The sequence below is a fragment of the Balaenoptera physalus genome (genome assembly GCF_965194825.1).
Source record: "Balaenoptera physalus genome assembly, chromosome: 5".
Lineage (NCBI taxonomy): Eukaryota > Metazoa > Chordata > Mammalia > Artiodactyla > Balaenopteridae > Balaenoptera > Balaenoptera physalus.
Window position 1 is genome coordinate 31,371,733 of NC_138884.1, and position 20,549 is coordinate 31,392,281.

General features: G+C 40.0%; 1 protein-coding gene across 1 annotated transcript; it reads left to right on the forward strand.

The window, feature by feature from the left end:
• The first annotated feature begins 429 nt into the window (after positions 1 to 429).
• On the forward strand, positions 430 to 11,163 carry LOC309661615 (uncharacterized protein C4orf51). The gene is made up of 2 exons (XM_082463493.1): positions 430 to 2,149; positions 6,570 to 11,163. Exons 1-2 carry the CDS (start codon positions 1,923 to 1,925, stop codon positions 6,754 to 6,756), a joined length of 414 nt encoding a protein of 137 aa, XP_082319619.1. The 5' UTR covers positions 430 to 1,922; the 3' UTR covers positions 6,757 to 11,163.
• Positions 11,164 to 20,549: the final 9,386 nt, after the last annotated feature.

A 20,549-nucleotide genomic window follows, 5' to 3' on the forward strand; every position in this document is an offset into this window, starting at 1 on the left:
TATCTCCATCTTCTTCTCTCATCTGGGTTTCTCGAAGGAACCTCCAACTCCCTGAGAAAAAGCAGCCAGCTCTGCTAACATCGGCCTAATCCTTCTAGGGCAAATGTGCTTATGTCCCAAATTTCAAACTTTTAAGGAAAGATACTTCTACTTCTAAATACTAACAAGTATTAGCAAGTAATTTTACTCTCAAAGAAGCGTACCCTGTAGTGTGTCAGCCTCACTTTAAAGGACTGTTTAGGGACTTCCCTGGTGGCGCAGTGGTTGAGAATCCGCCTGCCAATGCAGGGGACACGGGTTCGAGCCCTGGTCCGGGAAGATCCCACATGCCGCGGAGCAACTAAGCCTGTGCACCACAACTACTTAGTCTGTGCTCTAGAGCCCGTGAGCCACAACTACTGAAGCCCACATGCCGTAACTACTGAAGGCCTTGCGCCTAGAGCCTGTGCTCTGCAACAAGAGAAGCCACCGCAGTGAGAAGCCCACGCACCGCAATGAAGAGTAGCCCCACTCGCCGCAACTGGTGAAAGCCCACGCACAGCAATGAAGACCCAATGCGGCCAAGAATAAATTAATTAATTAAAAAAAAGAATATAATCTCAAAAATAAAATAAAATAAAAGACTGTTTAAATTCAGCTTGTATTCCCAGCATTGGAAGATAGACTGCCTCATGTAACCATAGAAATATGTTGATTCTGGGGCTTTTCCTCAGGCCTGTAGTCTGTGAAGGGAGGACAAGTCCTCTGCATGTTTAAGGTGCCCCATGGGTGCTGATACAGCCACCTATGGAGAATCTTTTTTTTTTAAATTTTTTGGCCACACCACGCGGCATGTGGGATCTTAGTTCCCCAACCAGGGATCAAACCCACGCCCCCTGCATTGGAAGCGCGGAGTCTTAACCACTGGACCGGCAGGGAAGTCCTGGAGACTCTTTTTTTAATGCTGATGATGGATCCACTCACGGAGTTGCCGATCAAGGTGCGGCAGGACATGTGTTTCTATAAAGAATCCCACAGGTTACATGAATGAACACAGAGGGTTGAGAACTTCTGCCCAACATTGTAAAGCAACTATACCCCAATAAAAATTAATTAAAATAAAAAAGAATTGATCAGAGAAAGGACAAAAATAGAAAGATCTGTTTCGATTTGCCAATGAATAACAATTGTGTGGAGGAGAGGCAAGCGTATTAACCAGGTTTAGAGTAATTATTAGTGAAGGATAGAGGAAATCAGGTGAACAGAAGATCCTAAAAAAGGTTCACAGTGGTGTTTCAGTGACCTTAATTCTTAACCCTGGCTGCTCTTTAGAACCTTCCAGAAATAAGCTTTTGAAAATTACCAAAGCCTGGGCCCTACTCCAGGCCAAGTAAATCAGAATCTACGGGCTGGGGTGCTGATTTTCCCAGCTCTTGGGGCGACTTCTGCATGCTGCCAGTTTCAGCATCATTGCTGTATGACACGCAAGAAGCCGTTTGAGTCACCTGCTATCGTTGACATCACAAGAGGGGCACGTTTGCCTCCAGACCCTTGGAGGCCAGTCTTTAGAGGAAACGAATGCTTGGCACTGTCCTCTTGTTCCACGTCTTAAACCACCGTGATTAGGACTCACTCTTTTATTTATAAAAGCAGTGGCCACCTGCTTTCTTGCCATAATTTGTAGCAGTATATCGCTTAGAGCAAAAGCCAGAAAGTTATATAACTTCTAAATTTGCTAGTTGAAATTTGGGGGGATGGAAGGTGGTATTTGTGGAATTGTGTGACCTGTTGCTTGGCAACTTTAAGAGAGTTCAGCTTCTGCATTCTGTGAACTGTCAGAGTCACAAGAGTTTGGTGAGGCGAGTCAATTAGTTCTTGCTACAAAAAGGAAATTAATTCTTCCTTACGTAGAGGGCTTGAAAAGTCGTCCTTCCGAGCAGGCCATGTCACACTTCTTCTACTTGACTCCACAAATTCTTCTGCCCTTTAGCCCTCTTACTTCTCAAGAGTTTGATCTGATCCGACTGAAGGCTGGAGCATCTTGGCAGAATGAAACAAGGTGGTCAGATTCGTCTGTAACAACATATGCGGGCAGTTACCGGAAAAAGCAGCTGGATGATTCCACGTGCCGCCGACTTAAAGCAGGACAGCACTGGCCTGAGTGTAACCAGTAAGATTCCTTTGTGATTCACAAGTTACAGCGATGTCACTGTAACTGGATGAGAATGCTGTTAGAAGGAGGAGGGTATTGTCAACCCTGAGACACTTTGTAGACTTCCGCGCTGTATATTTTCCTGGGTAAATGTCAGGGGGAGGAAGAGCTAAATGTCAGTCACCAGCTGAAATTATGTTTGTATTCTCTATTTAGTACTCCTAAAATTATGCGCAACTACCTTTACTCTCGAAAAGTTAAAATATGAGTATTCGGTTAAGATGTAGATATTTTGTCTTCTCTGCTCAGCAAAGAGGTGCTTCTGAGAACTTCACTTTGTTTCTTGTCTAGTTTTTCCACTTTGGGGAATTGAAAAATTCCCTCGGAGCAGGAGGAACGTTGACTAAATCCTCCTCTGCCCTCCACCATGAATTGTCTCTGGATGAATTCAAGTGTTGGGGGCCCGAAAGACATATTCTGAGTGTTTACTATAAACCAAGCCCTATGGCAGGCCCACAGAAAACATTACTTTCAGTTTCATATGGTAACTGAAACCACAGAAATAAGTAACCAGCACAGGGGAAGGAGATTTTATCAGTGTCTGTGGTGGGGGGGAGGGGTATTGTGTTTCTGGAAAGAGCTCTGTAAAGCAGCTTTCCTCTGAGCTGGTTTAGGAGGTGGGGAGAGAAGGGAGGGCTGCCTGGAGGAGAGAGTGCACAAAGGCAGCGAGCACTTAATCCCAGGTGTTATCTGAGAGCTGTGAGCAACTAAGTGAGTTTGAGACAGAAAGCATTAAGTGAGGATGTGGAAAAGATGAGGATTCGTAATGCAATATTTCCCTCTGTAGGTTGTCAAATATCTTGTCCAAATTCTGGAAATCTATTTGAAAATCAATTGGATTATTGGCTCCAACTTGAGATGTGAGGAATAATTCAAATAATACCCTAACAAATACTAGTTATTTTGCCTTCCAGGGCTTTCCAAATTATCACAACAATGCTTAAAGCCAAAATGTCTCAGAAGTACTTTGCAATTGGATGCCTCGTCTGGTGTATTCCAGTGAACTACACAGTCGCTGCATTTTTAATAGCTCTCGAGTATGTTGACACCTCAGTTAACTTTGGAAGTCCCTTTGCTAATTCTGTGAATTTTGAGGCACCTCTAGGCCAGCAGGGGAATCTTAAAGGCAATGCTTGCTTCCCTATCTCAACCTTGGACTCTCTGAGGTATACAAACCCAGAAAATATGAAAACTGGTAGAGTTCTGACTGGGCCTTTCAGAAGAGTCCCAAATTCTTTGAAAAGCAATGATTTTCCCTTCTGCATTGGTACTTATAGAACAAATCCCTGAATGAAAAAGCAGCAGCATGTTGGATCATGCTTCTGAAATGAAGAGGCGCTGTGCCAGGGCTTACTAAAAGGCCACGGGACAAATAGGGAGCATTAGTTTGTTACAGCAGCAATAGAAAAGTACAGGCGGATCTCGGAGATATAGCAGTTTGGTCTAATAAAGTGAATAACCCAATAAAGCAAGTCACACAAATTTTTTGGTTTCCCAGTACATATAAAAGTTATGTATACACTATATTGTTAAGTGGGCAATAGCATTATGTCTAAAAAACAATGTTCATGCCTTAATTTAAAAATATTTGGTTGCCAAAAACAATGCTAACCATCATCTGAGAACACAGGGTTGCCACAAACCTTCAATTTGTAAAACACACAGTACCTGCAAAGCACAATAAAGCCACGTCCAATAAAAGTAGGTATGCCTATAACACAGTTAGAATAGAGAGCAGAAACATTTTTATAATAAAGGAAAGTAAAAATTTTTATAATAAAGGAAGGAGCATGATACAAAATTTTCATGAATGTTTAAAAACAGGAAATATAAAAGAAAATTAGTACTTACCAGACCAAATTTTCACTTACCAGTGAAAACACTCAGAACAGTGGAGAAAGGTCGTGTTTGCAATCCCAGGTAGATTAATTAATTTGAGCCAGATGCAATTTTTAAAATGAAATTTTAAAAAAATGCCACTTTGCTAAAATATGTCAAGTTTTTAAGAATAAAGATAATCAAAGATGTGTAAGATCTCCACACAGAAAACTATAAGACATTAGTGAGAGAAAATAAAGATCTAAGTCAATGGAGAGATAAACCATGTTCATGGATTAGAAGACTAAATATTATAAAAATATTATTTCTCCCCAAATTAATTTATGCAATCCCAATAGGTGTTTTTGTGGAACTTGACAAGATGATTCAAGGCCAGGGAATAGACAGGAGACTCTCAAAAAAGAACAAAGTAAGAGGGTTTGTTCTACAGACAACAAAATTTACTATAAAGCCTCAGTAATTAAGGCAGGATGGCATTGTGGCACAAAGATAACAAATAGACCAATGGAACAGAATAAAGAGCCCAGAAACAGAACCATGCATATATGGGCACTTATTTATGAGAAAGGTAGCAGAACAGTAGAGAAAAGTCGTGTTTGCAATCCCAGGTAGATTAATTCCAGATGAATTAGAGGCCTAAGTGTGAAAGGCAAAACAGCAAATCCATTAGATGACGACATAGAGAATAGCTTGTTGATCTTGAGGTTGGCAAAGATTTCTTAAACGGACACAAAAAGCACTAACCACAAAGAAAAAGTGAAGTAAATGGGACTATCTTAAAATTAAGTAGTTCTCTTTAACAAAACACACCCTTACAAGTATGAAAAGGCGAGCTACAGAGAGGAAGAAAAGATTTTCAATTCAGCGACTGACCAAAGGCTCATAACTATGATACATATAAAAAACTCCTACAAATTAGTAGGAAAAAGACAATCCACTAGAAAAATGGAACAGAGACTTTGAAATGAAGTTCATAAACCAAGATATCCAAGTGACCAATAAACTTATCAAAAGGTCCTTAACCACATTAGTAATCAGGAAATGTAAATTAAAACCACAATGAGCTTACTCATGTCATCTTCCAGAAAGGTTAAAATTAAAAACACCATTAATACTAAGTGCTGGTGAGGGTGTAGAACAATGAGGTCTCTCATGTACATCTGGTGGGAATGTGCATTGAATTGTTTTCTTTAGAAAAACAGTTTGGTCTTGTTTTCTAAAGTTGATGCTATAAATTTCCTAGTACTTAGCAGTTCTAAGTATATACCCAGCTGAAATGCATTGTCACACGTGCACCAAGAGACATGTACAAGTATGTTCATAGCAGCATTTTTCATAATAGCCAAAAAACTGACAACAATCCAAATGTACAATATGTACTATTCATCAGAATGCATAGAATGCATCAGAATGCACAGACAGTGCTGTGATCATACAATGCCAGTGTAAATGAACAAACTATGGTTACACCTTGTAATGACACAAACATTATATTGAGCATTTTGAGCCAGAGGCAATACATATTGTATTATTCCATTTACGTAAAATTAAAAAAAAAAAACAGTCTAAGCCAAACTATAGTGTTGGGTATATCTGCCTGGGTAATAAAAAAATATAAGGAGAAGCAAAGAAATGATTCCCATAGAAGTCAGGAAACTGGCCCACTGATTACCTGCCTCAGACCTTCTGCCCCAAACCTATTGGAAAAATAATTACTGGGGTTGGGCTTAGAAATGTACATTTAAAAATTAATACCCTCTAGTGATTCAATTGCTGCTGTAGGTTATGAGAAGAAGGATACAGGGTGGGCCACCAGCTGTCATCTCAGGAGTTATTAGGGCTAGTCTGTGGGCTGAATACATGTCCAGGAGCATTTTAGGACTCTTTAGGCTGAGATAATTCCCCTCTATCCTTACCTCACACACACATTCCAGGTCCCCGGAGCTCGGAGACCCTCCTCCCCCCAATCAGAGGCCCTAAAACAATGGCCACCATGTGTTGCCCTCTAGAAATTGATGACTGTGCTTCCCGCCAAGCCAACTGCTTGACTAAAACGAGTGTCACATCTGGATTCAGGGAAACTGAACTACAGATATGTTTTGAAAGATAGACACAGCATCTGTGAATCCCCAAGTTACCCCATTGCTACTAAGTTTTCCTGGGAAACCAACATAATTACCGTAATATTTCCTATTCCATTCATAGCACTTATCTTATTTTGAAAACAACTCTCTAGCGAAGGTCTCAGAAATCCTGTGAAAACAATTTTGAACTTAATGTTTGAGATTTTCATGTACAAAAGTTGAACATTTTACCCTTTTATGACAAATCAGGGACCAAACAAATTACTAAAGACAATGAGAAAGTCCAACTTGGGTTGATTTAATGAGATTTTACGGTTGGGAGAATGGAAAGAGAGGAAGAGAAGAAGCATCGAAGTTTAAGAAATCAAATGAAAGGGTGAGTGAAAAGCCCTGTTAAGTCCATAGTCTGTGACTTATAAACCCATAAGCTTATAACTTGTACTTGCTCTCTTTAGGATGTCATTGCCAAACTGCTTTGCCCGCAGGGCTGGTCTCCAAGAGACCACAGATGTTAAAACTAAGTGCAACGTGATCAGTTCTGAGCACAGCCCTTTGGCCAAGTTTGCTGTCTTGATAACTTTTATGTTCTTGATTGTCATCCAGATGGTTTTCATTTGCCTACTAAAGGCAAGGCGTCTCTAGCAAGCAAATGAGCATGTTCCACTCTGGATCTGTCGCTCTTAAAAATAACAGTTATTCCAGGGCAAAAAAACTTCCTCCTCCATGTTAGTCCAGAATGTACCTTTTGCCAGAGCTTGGAGCTCTAGGTAACGGAATCTGAGCTTTACTGGGTACATCAAAGAACTGGGAAGAAAAACCAAACCATTATAAACCACCAGCTAGGAAACTCCATTTACTAATCCAAACCCACCTCCACCCCGTTTTAGTTAAATCAGGATAACACTAGCTGCTATAATAGATAAACCTCCACATTCCAGTTGCTTAACACATTAAAACACAGTTTTTTTCTTCATCTAAAGGCCCAGGAGGGTGTTTTGCAGACAGACATTCCACAGGATGATCTAAGGACACAGACTTCCTTCATCTTGGGGTTCCACATCCCCTGGGGCCCCAGAGTCCTTTCTCTCCATCTGGCGGGAGGGGATAAAGGGTAGGGAAGGCACCCCTGCTTTTTCACCATTTCAGCCTGGACATGACTCGCATCTCATATGCTCACATTCCAGTGGGAGAAGCGGTCACAAGGCCCCACCTACATGCCAGAGAGTTTAGATTCCTGGGCTGGGTAGACTCTTCCCAGTAACAACTGCACCCTGTGGAAGGGGACAGCTGGCCCTCCTGCCACACACTTTGATTTTGGGGGAAGAAACACAATAGGTTTTTCTCATATAATTTCCACCTCTCAGGGTTCAATCTTTGAAGGTTTAATAAGACTAAAGATTATCTCAAATTAGGATTTTTAAAGCACCTTATAAAATATTCTGTTAATACTTTTTGTTGTATTTGTTGTTCAATATGTACCCATGTGTTGTGGGAGGAGGGTGGATGGTGTCAGGACCATCCTGCAGCCTCATGGCGTTCTCCTAAATAATGGACCATCACTATTCTGTTGGCTTTCCTAATAAAATTGAACTTTATGGGAATAGTGCATTTGAAATGGGTTTTACGTGTCCCTCTATGGTTTGTTGAGGCAAGAGGCAGGACAGCTAACCATCTGTGCTATTGTTAAAGTCAGGAAAGACTTTCTTTCCCCGTTTGCAGTAATAAACATGAAACTGAAACACACTACATAGCTCGGAGACAAGTCTGAGCTAGGGTAGGGGAAATTAAATTACTTACCACTGTACCATAATTATTGCTTTGTTTTCCTATATCTCCTCTCCTGTCTTTATGGTAAAGTATTGGTAGAAGAAAGGTAGAAAGGACATAAATGTTGTATTCCTAATGATGACTTACTAATGGACCTCGCCCATGTTGCCTTTTTCACTTTCCTCAAACGGTCATTTTAATTTAACTGATGACTACACTCTTCATTAAGAGGTGACAGTATGTCAGAGTAGAATTATTTAATTTGGCCAGAGGATAACTTCCCTTTGTGCTTCTTTTCAATGTCCATGTCTAATTTTTGGATGATCAACTTTGTGCTAGAAACTTCTAATGAAGGGAATTAAAACGCGAAGCCAAGGATCAGATTGTCAGTACAAGCCCACTGGATAAATTTGCTCACCACTAGTGGACATTGGTCTGTTGACTGTCTCTCTGTAGAAATGTGTCCATTGGGACTTCCCTGGTGGCGCAGTGGTTAAGAATCGCCTGCCAATGCAGGGGACACGGGTTCAAGCCCTGGTCCAGGAAGATCCCACATGCCGCGGAGCAACTAAGCCCGTGCGCCACAACTACTGAGCCTGCGCTCTAGAGCCCGCGAGCCACGACTACTGAAGCCCGTGTGCCTAGAGCCCGTGCTCCGCAACAAGAGAAGCCACCGCAATGAGAAGCCCGTGCACGGCAACCAAGAGTAGCCCCCGCTCGCCGCAACTGGAGAAAGCCCGCATGCAGCAATGAAGACTCAACGCAGCCAAAAATAAATAAATTAAATAAATAAATTTTTTTTAAAAAGAACGAAGAAGAATTGATAGCAGATGAGAGACGTCATTAAAAATTTTTTTAAAAAGTGTCCATTCGTAGATATGCAAATCAGACAGGTTGTTCTTAAGTGTGATTCACATCATCAGAGGGAAAACATTCTCAAATTCTTTTTCACGACTGTCTTTCAAAGAGTTCCGTCTCATTTGTTCTGCCTACACTAAGGCGGGTTTTCCTTTTGCGTCACTGTTAATTTTCTTTCCAAATGATATGGTTGTGGCTTTTCCCTTCTTTGGCGCCTCATACGCTCATCTCTCATGTTCAAAGAACAAAGCAATCGTTAATAAAAACTAAAATCAAGGATCCTAAAACTGCAATACCACAGACAGAAACTGTTCAACAATTCAACCTTCTAAGACAGATTCTAGCAAGTTTTGTTTAATTAAAACGCTTCTCTCCAGCAGAAGCAATTTATGAAGAGCAAGGTGGGATGCGGGGCAGCTGGGGTAGCTCTCACGGGCTGTTCCTTTCCCTCTTCTCATTCTTAAGGCCAAGCCTGTGTCCCTCCAGGATGAGCCCAACGTACCCTTGCAAAAGGGTACACTGGGCTCTTTGATTCTTGTTCTTCCAGGAGATGTAGTATGTACTAGGGAAGAGGTTATCTATAGAATGACACATCAAAGCCCAGATGTGACAGCATGTGTAAGATCTTCTTGGGATGTTCCCTAGCCACACATAACAAATTCCAAGTCCCTAAAGCAGCTACCTGGAACTCTCTTTATGGTATATGGCCTTTTACAAGATGACAGAATCCAGGAAAATATTTACAAGAACCAAATAATATTCTGATAGGGCAACATGAATATGGTTTGTCATGTTACTTCAAGAGTGTGTGTGTCCATTTTTAACATCTTCTTTTTCTCCTATTCTTTCACTCTCACTTTTATTCTCCTGCGAAGCCTTCTCCAAAGCTCAAGAGACTTACAAAAGTAAAAAGAACTCACCAGACCGCCCATAAGTCATGTCTTTACACGGGGAGATCTTAAAGCATAAACAAGATGATGTCACTTCTCTGTTTCCTGTCACACTTGCAATAAAATCCTAATTCCTTACCAAGGTTGTAAGGTCTTGCACAAATGGGACCCTGCCTATTTGTCCAGTCTGATCACTCTGTTCCAGTTACATTGGCTTCTTTCAGAAACTTGAAACTGCTAAGCCATTTCCCACTTCAGGACCTTTGCACATACATTCTCTTTGCTGGAATGCAATGATCTCAGCTCTGCTGAGCTGTATCCTTCAAGTTTGAATTTGAATGTCACCTCTTCAGAGAGGTTTTCCCCAGCCACTACATTTAAAGTCAGTTCTTCACAATCTTTCCATTTTTAATTTCCATCTTAGTTCCTAATTTGCCATGTATTATTGTATTCGTTTACTTGTTATCTTTTTCCTCTTCTAGAACATAAGCTTCATGAGTGAAGGAGCTTGTCTGTCTTGTTCATCTCTGTATCTCCAGCACCCAGGACAGGGCTCAGTACAAACCAGATGTCCTTTAACTGTATATTGAACAGTGGTTTTTATGGACCTTCCATGGTTGACTTTTTCTTTCCCACAATATATTTCCTTATAGAGGCAGTTTGTTACATAGAATTTGTCTTTCCAAAGGGAATTCATAAGTACTTTCAAAAATTAGAATGTAGTTGTTACTGAAGCAACCTTTCAAAAACTTGTGTTTCCACGGCCCAGCAATCCCACTACTGGGCATATACCCTGAGAAAACCGTAATTCAAAAAGAGTCATGTACCAAAATGTTCATTGCAGCTCTATTTACAATAGCCAGAACATGGAAGCAACCTAAGTGCCCATCAACAGATGAATGGATAAAGAAGATGTGGCACATATATACAATGGAATATTACTCAGCCATAAAAAGAAACGAAATTGAGTTATTTGCAGTGAGGTGGATGGACCTAGAGTCTGTCATACAGAGTGAAGTAAGTCAGAAAGAGAAAAACAAATACCATATGCTAACACATATATATATGGAATCTAAAAAAAAAAAAAAAGGTCATGAAGAACCTAGGGGCAAGGTGGGAATAAAGACACAGACCTACTAGAGAATGGACTTGAGGATATGGGGAGGGGGAAGGGTAAGCTTAGACGAAGTGGGAGAGTGGCATGGACATATATACACTACCAAATGTAAAATAGATAGCTGGTGGGAAGCAGCCACATAGCACAGGGAGATCAGCTCGCTGCTTTGTGACCACCTAGAGGGGTGGGATAGGGAGGGTGGGAGGGAGGGAGACGCAAGAGGGAAGAGATATGGGGACAAATGTATAACTGATTCACTTTGTGATAAAGCAGAAACTAACACACCATTGTAAAGCAATTATACTCCAATAAAGTTGTTAAAAAAAAAAAAACAAACTTGTGTTTCCAATGGCAGGCTTTAAAATCCTGTGTAGTAGCACATAAAATTGTAATACTTTAAAAATTGAATGAGAGAATTCCCTGGTGGTCCAGCGGTTAGGACTCCGTGCTTTCACTGTCGAGGGCCCAGGTTCAATTCCTGGTTGGGGAGCTAGGATCCCGTAAGCCAAGCGCGGCTTGGCCAAAAAAAAAAAAATGGCACTGTTGCCTTTGGTGCACGGCTTTAGACGTACGCGCTCCTCCACCCCCCGCCCAGGCTCGGTAACAGGCTGAAGAAGGCACAAATCTGAAACACACACACGCAGTCGTGTAGACCAGTGACGGGGAACAGGATCTGGGAGAGCGGGAGAGAGGAAAGAGCGGGAGAAGAGCTGGTGCCTGCAGCGCCCGAGGCAGGGGAGTACCTTCCTCTTCTTTGTGCTGTGGGTGTCCTGTGGCCTCCAGGCTTTGTTCACCTTGTTTCCATAACGTCTCAGGTATGTGCCCCCTTGTGCTGCTCTGGGAGCATTTCCAAAGCTTTCTGCTTCTGGAGGCTGGGGCCCCAGAGTAAAGGTGGGGGCAGATGGGGTAGGGCATGCTTGAAGAGAGGGACTCTTCCTGCAGCTTTGCTGGTCGGCCTGGGGAAGGAGCAACAGGCCAGCCCCGGGACGGAACAGTGAAGGGGTAGATGGCCACCGCACCAGGCAATCTGCCCCAGCTGTCCTGGGAGAGACTCGCAGCTCGTCATCCGGGCTCCTCCACACCCAGGCCAGCATCTCCCAGGCAGAGGCATGAGGAGGGCCGCCCCTCTCCAAGGCATCCTCTTTTCCAAAGGCCAGAATTGGGGCCAACGGGAAACACTCACCTCCTCCACCTCAGCTACCAGGAGAAACCCCCAAATGAAACGCCACCAAACAGAAACCTAATTCCTACCTACCTCCTCCTGCGTGTGAATTCACGCCATCTCGTGCCTGTCACCTGAGATGTTTATCCCTGAGGTGCCACACTTTGCACTCCTACCACCTGCACTGAGAATGTTCTAGCACTTTCTCCACCCATCCCATCCTCCCACACACACACCTGTTGTCTGATGGAGACTGATATGGCTTGTACCTGGACCCCTGGTGCAAGCTGTTCAGGTCCATTCTGCTGGGGGAGAAGAGGACTCCTCAGGCTTCGACACGAATATCGAATATCGGCTGCTCCTAGGGCCACTCTTGTGTGCCTTCCATTGTTGACAAAGGCGAGCTGCCCCTGCAGGAGAGCAGAGGACCAGCAGGGCCGCCGGGCAGGCTTCTTCCTCACCTAATCCTTGCCCTCCTCCTCTTCTTCCCGCTCCCACTGTGGAGCTCGACAGCGCGGCTGCCCGAGGAGGGGAGCAAAGTGGCTTAGGACAAGCCTCACCCACCACGGGGCTCCCGAATTCACTCCTGGTGTGGGCTGTCACAGCAGAGGGACCTTCTAATGCCGGGATTTAGCTTGTTTTCTGGCTAATTTGTATGCCTGGCTGGGGGAAGCGCAGACATTTCTTTTAAACAACAGAAAGAGAAAAGCTTAGGTTGGCCACCCATAGATCTAGGCAGCCTGGGAAGCGGTTTGCCTGGGACTGAGGTCCTCACCACACTCAAAATGACAGATACGCCAGATGATGGCCAGCACACCCCAGAGATTCCCAGGATGGGCCCCCAGACCCAGGGAATACCAACGCCCCTTTCAGGAGTTGGGAATTTTGCTTTCCTCTATTTGAAATCAGGAAACAGTCTAATAAATGGTTAAATGTGTTTGTCAGAAAATATTCAAGTGTAAGGCAAGAGTTTCCAAATTCCCTGCAGAGACTGGACACAAGGGAACATTGGCAGCCGAGCCTGTTATTAAGAAGGTCACAAGATGCCATCTGTTACTGTGCATACTTTGCTGTTCAAGCAAAACATCGACTAGGAAGTGGTTGCGATTGCTTTTGCCCGTGAACTTAAAAGATAGCACGACAGTGGGCACTACAGTGATTTCAGGGGCTTGTGTGAACAAGCCATGGGTCTGCCTACGGGACGGGCTGGAGCTATGTGGGGAGAAGATGGGAAGAAGACATTGGTTTTAGGTCTGTCCTTGGTTACGGCTCCAATGTAATTTGGGACGCTGCTGCTTGGTTTTCTTGATCTTTTTCTGCTTGTTTTTTGCCATCTATAAAATATGATAATAGCACTTCCTTGCCTATAATTATGAAATTAAGGCAGATAAGTGAATGCCTTATTATACACAAAGATTTTTTAAAATATTTATTTATTTATTTGGCTGCGCCAGGTCTTAGTTGCGGAGTGCAGGATCTTTAGTTGTGGCATGCGGGAACTAGTTCCCCGACCAGGGATCGAACTGGGCCCCCTGCATTGGGAGCGTGGAGTCTTAACAGCTGGACCACCAGGGAAGTCCTAATTTTTTTTTTTTTTAATTCATAGAAAAGTTGAAGGAATTGTACAACCTATATTTGCCTACTCTCTGCCCAGATTCACCAATTGTTAAGATTTTGCCACATTTGTTAACATAGAGCTTTATCTCAGTCTCTCCCTATTGATAGTTGTATATAGTACTTCTTTGCTGAACTATTGAGAGTAAATTACAGGTGTAATAACAGTAGATCCTTAAATACTTCAGCATGTACTCCTAGGAATTAAGAATGTTCTTTTAGCAAAAAAAAAAAAAAATTCTCTTACATAACTGTAATACTATTATCACACGTAAGAAACTTAACACTGACAGAATAATTTTTACCTAATATACAGACCATTTAAATACCTTATTCTTAAAAATCTGTCAGGAAAAGATTCACTCTGTCATCTATCCCAATGGTTAGCAATTCTCTCTTTGAAATACCTTATATTTTTGAGGCACTTTGAAAAGCCTGATGAAAGCTCTGGGCCCTATCTTCAGAAAAACATCCATTGAGACACTTCTACAAGCCAACAATGCATACCTCTTGGATCCCTCCAGGGTGTCCATGGACTCTTGGTTAAGTGTTGTTAATCTTTGATCTAAATTCTCCTCTTTTGTGTACATACAATTTAAGACCACAGTACTCCAAAAAGGTTAAAAACTATTTTTCTTCACTTTCCAACATTATGTTTTGTGTTCATGAAGCTTCATTTCAAGGAACTCAAAGTTTCAAGGACCTCAGGGATGGGTAGGTAGGAGATCATATGATCCCCTAATCTAAGATAAGAAAACGGAATCACAAATACAGCTGAGAGCGGTACAATGACAGATACCCAGTAGGTGGACTACATGATTAGAAGACCAAGAATATTTCCAAACTTGATCTTCTCTGATTCTGAAAGAGCGGTGCTCGCAAACCCACACTTGCTTTTTTGATAATTCACTTTTAAAACCAAATACCTTTGGCATTCCCCCAGGGTTGGCGCAAGATTTATGGACCTAATATGTAAGGTAGAATTTGTTGGCCGTTACTGACATTGTTAGTTTCATCAACAAAATTGCCCAATTTGGTTGCAATTCTAGGAGGAGGAAGTGGAAGCAGGGAGGTGGATACACGGTAGCAAATTAGGGTAATGTTAAATGTCCTTAATTAAAAGGCCAGCTGAAACTGCCAAGGTCAAGTTGCACTGTGGGCTCTATTTTGTCAATTGTTAACTTGCAAAGAAAAAAATCGTCAGCTGACCGAACTCCAACATATGGGAGCTTGCTGGTGTTCTTCTCCGTACACAGACTGAAGAAAATGAGAGATGTTTCTAGCTCAGTTAGAAAAATGACCAAGTTTGGCTAAAAGATGAACATAAATGTGTAAATCCCTCATGCAGTGGTCTAGCACAAATTCTAATGCCTGTTTTCCCCCTATAATCCATCAAACGCCTCAAAATTACTTTCTATAAAACTTCTATATTATAAAATCATATAATTTAGTAATTAATGATTATCTCATATAATTCTTGAAAGGAAGGGTGACAAAAAACTACTTAAAGCCTCTGGCAGGCCTATGGGATTTATAAAAGTCTTATAGAGCTTTGAAAGGCTAAGGATTTACAGCCAATGGAATAATCAGAGCTAATTATGCAGGATAAACTTCTTATCCACATGCTTTAACTGCCGCTGTGAAAAAGTGAGTTTTTCTTGAATTTAGCTAAATAATTATTGAACTCTTTATTTGACTTTAGCTTAAGATAGCCTGTTTTTTAAAGTTTATCAGCATAAAATAACACAAATAATGAGTATCTGCCAAATGCTATTCCTCTCCCTTGACTCATCCCTGTTGACCAGGCCCCATCATTTTATGCCAAACCAGACCCTCTTTACCTTTTTAAATCAATTTTTATTTACTTTTAATCAAATTTAATTTTTTCATCTTATAGAAAATGTATAACTTATAATTTTTTCCTCATAACAATGGCTATAATCACAAAGACAAATGTTGGTAAGGATGTGGAGAAACCAGAACCTTCATTCATTGCTGGTGGGACTGTAAAGTAGCACAGCTGCCTTGGAAAACACCTTGACAGTTTCTTTAAAAGTTAAACATAAATTTACAATAGGATCTAACAATTCCACACCTAGGTACCCACTCAAGAGAAATGAAAGCAAATGTCTACACAAAGATTTGCATGTGAATGTTCACTGCAGTATTATCTATAGTAGCGAAAATCGGAAAGAACCCTTACATTCATCAGTTGGTGAATGGATAACAAAATCTGATATATTCATACAATGGAATACTACCCACCAATAAAAAGAACGAAATATGGAATGTGGATGAACCTCAATAAAATTGTTAAAAAATACACTAGAGCTTCTTCAGACCTTGAGAAAAATGTATAGCTTTAGAATTTCAGCATAGTCTTGGTTCCCTCCGTTTCTAAGCGTATAAGCTGTGTATCATAGAAGAATGTTCCAGGCATAAATTTACCTTGACTTCTGGCTTCCAGTTCTGCATGTAAGGGGCTTGAAAGAGTCCACTCCATCCTAACAACGGGTAAAAAGATGAAGAGAGTGAAAAATCAACAACTCTTCTTAGATCCATAAGAGAGGTGAGGACACAGGGCAAACCAACACCCCCAAGATTGAAGAGACAGGCAGGTGAATTCAGAGAGTCACAACTTACCAGAGCAGAGTCTCACAAGTGGAAGCCACTACAGGAACCAGTGCCAGGGTTGGAATACCTGAACAGTAATTGCTGACAAATTGCTGGAGGCTCAATGTAGACAAGTCTGAGAGTGAAAAATTCTAAAAGGACCCAGGCATAGGGCAACCCCTACAGTATTGTGAGATTTACCCCCAGGAACTTGACCAGGTACCCACAGTAAATATCAGAGAAAAATCCCCTTGTGCTTCCGGCAGGGGGAGGGGAAAAAGGAACCATTTGAAATACTCCAGAGCACTATATTCTTCTTAACAAGGTCTACCTTCATGAGAAGCTAGTTAACCAGAGCCTAATCTGCCAGGGTATTATCATAGCCTAACTGACCTGGGAGAAGGGAAGTACCCAACTCCAGCTTACCCTAGCTTTCCATGTGGGAAAAGAAATACCCAACTCCAGTCCACTTTAGCCATTCTGTTCCACCTAAGCGGGGAGAAAAAAACTTGGAAAAACTTGTGAAGTTCACAGTCCAGAGGCACAGGCTCACTAAATGGCTGAGACCTAATCATAGGACTATAGAATGCTTCCCCTCCCCCTAGAACTTACCGCCACATTATTTAAGGTCTTATTTACAGCAATTCCTTTTACCTGGTACAACACATTCTGCTATCAAGAAAAAATTACAAGGCATGCTAAAAGGCAAAAACACATTTGATGTAACAGAGCAAGCATCAGAGCCAGACATGGCAGGATGTTGGAATTATCAGACCAGGAATTTAAAACAACTATGGTTAATATTCTAAGGGCTCTAATGGATAAAATAGATAGTATGCATGAACAGATGGGCAATATAAGCCTACGTGGAAATCCTAAGAAAGAACCAAAAAGAAATGCTGAGATCAAAAACAGTGTAACAGAAAGAAAGAATGCTTTTGTTGGGCTTATTAGAAAACTGGTCACAGCTGAGGAAAAAATCTCTGTGCTTGAGGTTACCTCAATAGAAACCTCCAAAACGGAAAGGCAAGGAGAACAAAGACAGAACAGACAGAACAGACTGTGGGACAACTATAGAAGGTGTAATGGGCACACCAGAAAAAGAAATAGAAAAAATATATAAAACAATAATGACTGAGAATTTTCACAAATTAATGTTGGACACCAAACCACAGATCCAGGAAGCTCAGAGAACATCAAGAAGGATAAATGTAAAACAAACAAACAAACAAACTCTACATAGGCATATCATTTTCAAACTACAGAAAGTAAAAGTTAAAGAAAAAAATCCTGAAAGAAGCCACAGGGGAAAAACACCTTACCTATAAAGACACAAGATAAGAATCATATCCAACTTCTTCTCAGAAACCATGCAAGCAAGAAGAGAGTAGAGTGAAATATTTAAAATGTTGACAGCAAAACCCCACTAACCTGGAATTCTATACCCTGTGAAAGTATCCTTGAAAAGTGAAGGAGAAAGAAATACTATCTCAGACAAACAAAAACTGAGGGAATTTTTTTGCCAGTAGAACCACCTTGCAAGAAATGTTAAGTTCTTTAGAGAGAAGGAAATAATATAGGTCAGAAACTTGGATCTGCATTAAAAAAAGGAAAAGCATCGAAGAAGGAGTAAGTGAAGGTAAAATAAAAACTTTAATTTTTCTTATTAATTGATCTAACAGATAAGTTTGTTCAAAGATAATAGTAGTAACAATGTATTCAATTATGTATGCTTATGTATATGTATATGTCTTATGTATATACTTATATACGTATGCTTATATATAAGTGAGGTGAATGACAGAAATAATACAGGAAACAGGAGGGAGGAAATAGGAATATTTTATTATTATAAGGTATACTCGTGAAGTGCTATAGTGTTATTTGAAACTACACTTGGATTAGCTGTAAATGTATATTGAAAACTCTAGGGCAACCACTAAAAAAGTAAAAAAAAAGAAGTAGAATTATACTAAGAAAGGAGCAAAATACAATCATATAAAATGCTCATTTAAAATGACAGAAGGCAGAAAAAGTGGAAGACAAAAATAGGAATAAGGGCAACAAGTAGAAAACAATAACAAATATGGTAGATGTTAATCCAACTGTATCAATAGTCATTTTGAACATCAATGGTCTAAATACACGAATTGAAAGACAAGAGGTTATCAGTAGATCAAAAAACAAGACCCAATTATATGTTATCTACAAGAAACCCCCTTTAAATATAAAGACACATATAGATTGAAAGTAAATGGATGGATTACTTGATTTTCATCATATGTAAGTTTTAGAAATACCATACAAAGTTAAATGAAAATAAATGCTTACAAAAAAAGAAAATAAATGCTTACAATGCAAACTAAGTAACTGAGAAAGCTTTGAGATGCTTGGTAGTATGAAAAATAAAAAAAAAAAACTTCAAATCATAATAATTGCTATAAAAAAAGTAAATAGATGGAGAAAAATATACTATGCTAATACCAATGAAACATAAAGCAGGACTAGCTCTATTAATTTCAGACACAGCAGACTCTGAAGCAAGGAAAATTATCAGGGATAAAGAAGGGCATTAAATAATAATAATGATAAAGGGGTCAATTCTCCAAGAAGACATAATAATGCTTAACATGTATGTACCTAACAACAGAGTATCAAACTATGTGAGGTGAAAACTGATAGAAAGGAGAAATAGACGAATCCACTATCATAGTTGGAGATTTCAACACCTCTCTATCAGAAATGGACAGATCTAGAAGGAGGAAAATGAGTAAGGACATAGTTGAACTCAACAACATATCAATCAATTGGATATAATCAACATCTATTAAATAACTTCATCCAACAACAGCAGAAAATACATTTTTCTCAAGCTCACATGGAACATTCACCAAGATAGACCACATTCTGGGTCATAAAATACACCTTAACAAATTTAAAAGAATAGCAATAATAGAATGTCTGCTTTCAGACCACAGTAGAATTAAATTAGAAATCAATAGCATAAAGATAACTGGAAAATCCCCAAATACATGGAGATTAAACAATACATTTCTAAATAACACATGGGTCAAAGAGGAAAGGTCAAGAGAAATTTTAAAATATTTTGAACTAAACGAAAATGAAAACACAACTTATCAAAATTGGTGGAATGCAGTAAAAGCAGTGCTTCGAGGGAAATTTATAGCATTGAATACATATATTAGAAAAGAACAAAGATCTAAAATCAATTTAGTTTCCACCTTAGGAATCTAGAAAAGGAAGAGCAAATTAAATCCATAGTAAGCAATAGAAAAGAAACAATACGTAGTAGAGTAGAAATCAATGAAATTGAAAACAGGAAATCAAGAGACAAAATAAAGGAAACAAAAAGCTGTTCCTTTGAAAAGATCAAGAAAATCAATAAGCTTCTAGCTGGGCTAACTAAGAAAAAAACAGAGAAAGGACATAAATTACAATCAGAAATAAATGAAAGAAGGGAAATCACTACAGAGCCCATGGACATTAAAAGTATACTAAAGGAATACTATGACCAATTCCATGCTGACAAATTTGATAACCAAGATGAAACGGACCAATTCCTTGAAGATAGAAGCTGCCAAAACTCACACAAGAAAAAAATACACAATCTGAATAAGCCTATGTCTATTAAAGAAATTGAATTAGTAATTAATAACATTCCCAAGCAGAAAGCAATAGGCCCAGATGGGTTCACCAGTTAATTTTACCAAACACTTAAGGAAGAAATTATACTAATTCTCTACAATCTCTTTCAGAGGTTAAGAGGTGAGGGAATACTTCCTAATTCATTCTATGAGGCCAGCATTACCCTAATACCAAAGCCAGACAAAGATATTACAAGAGATATATAGATAAACATATCTCATGAACAAAGATGCAAAAATCCTCAACTAAATATTAGCAGATAAATCCAACAATGTATAAAAAGAATTATAACCACAACCAAGAGGTATTTATTCCAGGTATGCAAGGCTGGTTCAACATTCGCAAATCAATTAATGTATCCATCACATCAATAAGCAAAAAACAAAAACAAAAACAAAAAAACCCCACATGATCATATCAATAGATGCAGAAAAAGCATTTGACAAAATTCAACACCCATTCATGATAGTAAACTAGGAAAAGTCTAAGTAAACTAGGAAAAGACGAGAACTTCTTCAACTTGATAAAGAAAATCTACGAAAAAAACCTATAGGTAACATCATATTTAACGACAAACTCAAAGCTTTCCCACTAAGATCAGGTACAAGGCAGGGATTCTCCTCTCACCACTCCTTTCAACATAATACTGAAAGTACTAGCTAATGCAATATGACAAAAACAGGAAATAAAAGGTATAGAGATTGAGAAGGAAGAAATAAAACTGTCTTTGTTCACATATGACACAATT

Excerpts from the sequence above, each read along its gene's own strand:
- LOC309661615 (XM_082463493.1), top strand. The coding sequence starts at position 1,923 with ATGTCACACTTCTTCTACTTGACTCCACAAATTCTTCTGCCCTTTAGC. Across the intron at positions 2,150-6,569 it reads CACTGGCCTGAGTGTAACCA|GATGTCATTGCCAAACTGCT; the intron begins GTAAGATTCCTT and ends TGCTCTCTTTAG.